Genomic DNA, 3,489 nt, shown 5'->3' on the forward strand with positions numbered 1-3,489 from the left:
GTTGCTTGCTTGTTGTTATCTGCAAGTTTTTATGTGATTGAATAAAGTTCCTTCATGTCATTTTTTAAAGCTACCCTTTCTGCCTGTGTGTTAGTTCTGCTACTAATTTCTTCTTATAGTATAGTAAAAATATGAAAAAAACCCCGTTTTTTGATGTTTTTCTGTAGAATAAGGTCCATAGAAAACATATCAAAAGTTAGAAAAAACGGACCACCAGAAAACGGTTTTTACAAGATGGCCTCCAAAAAGGCGTCAATACCTTGAAATGAGATGAAAAAACCTATTAAGTCCACTTAGAATGTGATCAAATCAATAATTAACGAAGTAATAATGGCTTCCAAGATGACCGCCATATATTTTTGCATATATATATATATAAGTCATAAACTAGTCACCTTACTGTGGTGGTTTCAGTTGCAATCCCTATGTTTTCTTGGTCATAGAATCTATTGGTACAATCTAAAATGTGATTGAATAAAAAGGTTAATCAATATTTGAATAAATATAAAATTCAAACTTGAGTCAATACTAGGTTTAACTACTATCAAGCACTTTTCTTGTTTAGTCGTGCTTTTGTGTTTGATATTAAAAACAGCGAATAATGGTATTCATAGTAGGGAACAAAATGAAACAAAGCAAATAAAACGGACAGCAACGAATGGTAATTGACTAATAATGTAAAAAAATTGAACAAAGCAAATAAAACTGACAGATACGACTGGTATCTAGATAGGACGGTGTGCCATTCTCCTGTACTTTGAGGGAATAGCCCTATGCTAAAATATCTCCACAGGGTCACAATCCCATACAATAATGCCGCCAAGAGGAAAAGAAGAATAAATAATGAAGTAATATGAATTAACTTAACCTACTGTTAAAAACGAAAAGTCGTTACAGGTACTAGTTTGTAAAACCATGTTATATTGTTATATTGTCATAGTTGCCAAGTTGGCAATGTCCACAAGCTGTAGTTCATTCATGCCCATGTTTTCTGCAACTACTTTCATGTAATGCATCCTGCAGAGCAGTTGCATCGTATTATTTTGAGTAGTGTGGCAGGTGCAGGTTTATTGTCCATCTATTCTGTGCCCATCCACAGCATGAAATAAGTCCGTCGAAAGTGGAAGTTTGTGGCCGAGTTTGTTGGAGGCCATTAAGGTTTTACGAAAGCCCTTGCTGTGACCACTTTCTTGCAAAGGAAATTGTAACGTAATAATATGAGATACTGATTTTAAACATTGATACAAACTTTGAGTCCAGTTGTTTCTATAGTAGCCTGATCTGCAAAATAAGTAGAACAGGACTGCTCTTCGTAACTTTTTGAAGGACGGACTTCTTGCCAATCCCAAAGATGCTTGTTGAAGTTGTGTCGCAACCAGAGAATGCGTGGACCAACTACAGATTACAGCACATATCATCACCTAGTATATGTTTCAGTACGGTACCTTGATGTTAAAAACATTTGGTTTCTCTTTGTCTTTGTCTGACAGAAAGTAAAGGTCTTTGCAATCTGTTTAAACTAACAGGACCAGCAAATCTGTCTTCTCTAAATGAGGGTTGTTGAATTGTAGGATGACATTATAAGAGCTGCTTTTACTATTATCTACATCTGCATCTCCTTCAGCTTTGATGACATGGCAGCCTTTCTGATGCAGATGGTCTACAATCAGATAGATAAGTGCCTAACAATTTTGTTGCACCTGTTACTATATCATTTGTTTTTTTGTTATCTGTTATATTATGCTATATTGTTATTACTCACTCAAAGTTCAGGAGAATGGCACACCGTCCTATCTAGATACCAGTCGTATCTGTCAGTTTTATTTGCTCTGTTTCATTTTTTACATTACTCGCTATTTATAATATTAAACAAAAAAACACGGCTCCACAAGAAAAGTGATAGCAGTTATACCTGGTATTTCATCCATTTTGAATTTTATATTAATTCAATTATTGGTTAACCTTGTTATTTAATCACATTTTAGATGGCACCACTATATTCTGTGACCAAGAAAACATTAATTTCCGCTAAAACTAGCACTGTAGTGTGACTAGTTTATGAATTATAGATATGCAAATATATTTGACGGCCATCTTGGACACCATTTTGAACCTGTTCATTATTGATCAGATCACATTCTAAATGGTCTTAATGGGTTTCTTTGCTCGTAAAACATTATATTAGAGACGAAACCTGCGATTCTAAGACAAAAATTACCTGATTTATAGCCGTTTTTTTAAGTATTTGCGCCATTTTGGCGGCCATCTTTGATATGTTTTTCTGTAGACCTTATGCTACAGAAAAACATCAAAAAACGTTTTATTGCAGTTTTAGTAGGGATCACATACCAGATTGACCCTACTATTATCGTTCTTTACACTTTTCTTTGTGAATTGTAGTTGGACAAAGTGGCATTTCTTTGTCTTCCTCTTGTCCGGTTATTCTTTCCTCAATCCTTTGTGCACCTTCTTAAGCAGAAATAGTGATTCCCCTATTAAAATGTCATTCTCATTACATAAATTACTAAAGCGTTCTCCATTTTAATTTACGGCACATATTGCCTTTCACAAGTTTTGTTGTCACCTCCCAGCTTGGCATTCATGTCGCCCATTAACACTTTTATTTATTTTTATTTTCAAAATGCTCTGTAGTTGGTTATAGAATTTTTTATCATTAATATTTTTTCATCGTTTTTATTAGGACCCGTCTGTGACTTGTTTTAAAACTTGCAGTTTATCCTTGAGCTTACTGGTTCCCAAGATAATGAATTCTTTCTTTGCTTCCTTGGGTAACATAAGCGCTCCCCTTCAGTATTATGTGTATTCTTGAATGTGTCCACAGAATATAATCTGTTCGCTTTCTTTCACTTATTCCAAGCAATAAAATTCTGTAATTTCTCATCTCTTTTGCAATAGTTGCTGCCTTATCAGCTTCGTACATAGTACAGGGATTTTGTCCTGGGCGATAAAAGGTTCGGCAACATTCACAATCTTGCTTCATACTGCCACAACATCGAGGGTAGCTTTCATCTCCCAAGTCATGTAAGTTTTTGTTTTTTGTTTTTTCTGGTATCCGATTTAACGAATGAGCATGGGATTAACCTAGCAATCGTGGTTTATTTTCGGGGTTTTCCTTCATTGAGCCATTTCCTCGTTTGTCAGAGAGGCGTTGCTCTCCGTTGCTCAGGGTGCACCAACTGGGAGGTGAGGTTAACTGGATGGTATTGATGTTAACCATCCTATAAAGGATTTTGTCCTGGGCGATAAAAGGTTTGGCAACATTCACAATCTTGCTTCATACCGCCACAACATCGAGGGTAGCTTTCATCTCCCAAGTCATGTAAGTTTTCGTTTTTTGTTTTTTTCTGGTATCCGATTTAACGAATGAGCATGGGATTAGCCTACCCATCGTGGTTTATTTTCGGGGTTTTCCTTCATTTAGCCATTTCCTCGTTTGCCAGAGAGGCGTTGCTCTCCGTTGCTCAGGGT

At 35.9% G+C, this 3,489-nt stretch overlaps 1 protein-coding gene across 2 annotated transcripts in view; it reads right to left on the bottom strand.

Moving 5' to 3' along the window:
• Positions 1 to 231: 231 nt before the first annotated feature.
• Positions 232 to 3,489, bottom strand: part of LOC117106218 (monocarboxylate transporter 13-like) — a 14,673-nt gene continuing 11,415 nt past the window's right edge. The window contains exons 4-5 of one of the 2 annotated variants that reach the window (XM_033247567.1): positions 396 to 459; positions 232 to 259 (exon numbers count right to left, since the gene is read on the bottom strand). In XM_033247567.1, coding sequence (XP_033103458.1) covers positions 253 to 259; positions 396 to 459 — 71 coding nt within the window. In that variant the 3' untranslated portion in view covers positions 232 to 252. The remainder of the gene's footprint in view (positions 260 to 395; positions 460 to 3,489) is intronic. The other variant, XM_033247566.1, reaches the window with a different exon arrangement.

Source organism: Anneissia japonica, unplaced genomic scaffold (genome assembly GCF_011630105.1).
Source record: "Anneissia japonica isolate Jap-2015-1 unplaced genomic scaffold, ASM1163010v1 scaffold827_len218306_cov157, whole genome shotgun sequence".
Classification (NCBI taxonomy): domain Eukaryota; kingdom Metazoa; phylum Echinodermata; class Crinoidea; order Comatulida; family Comatulidae; genus Anneissia; species Anneissia japonica.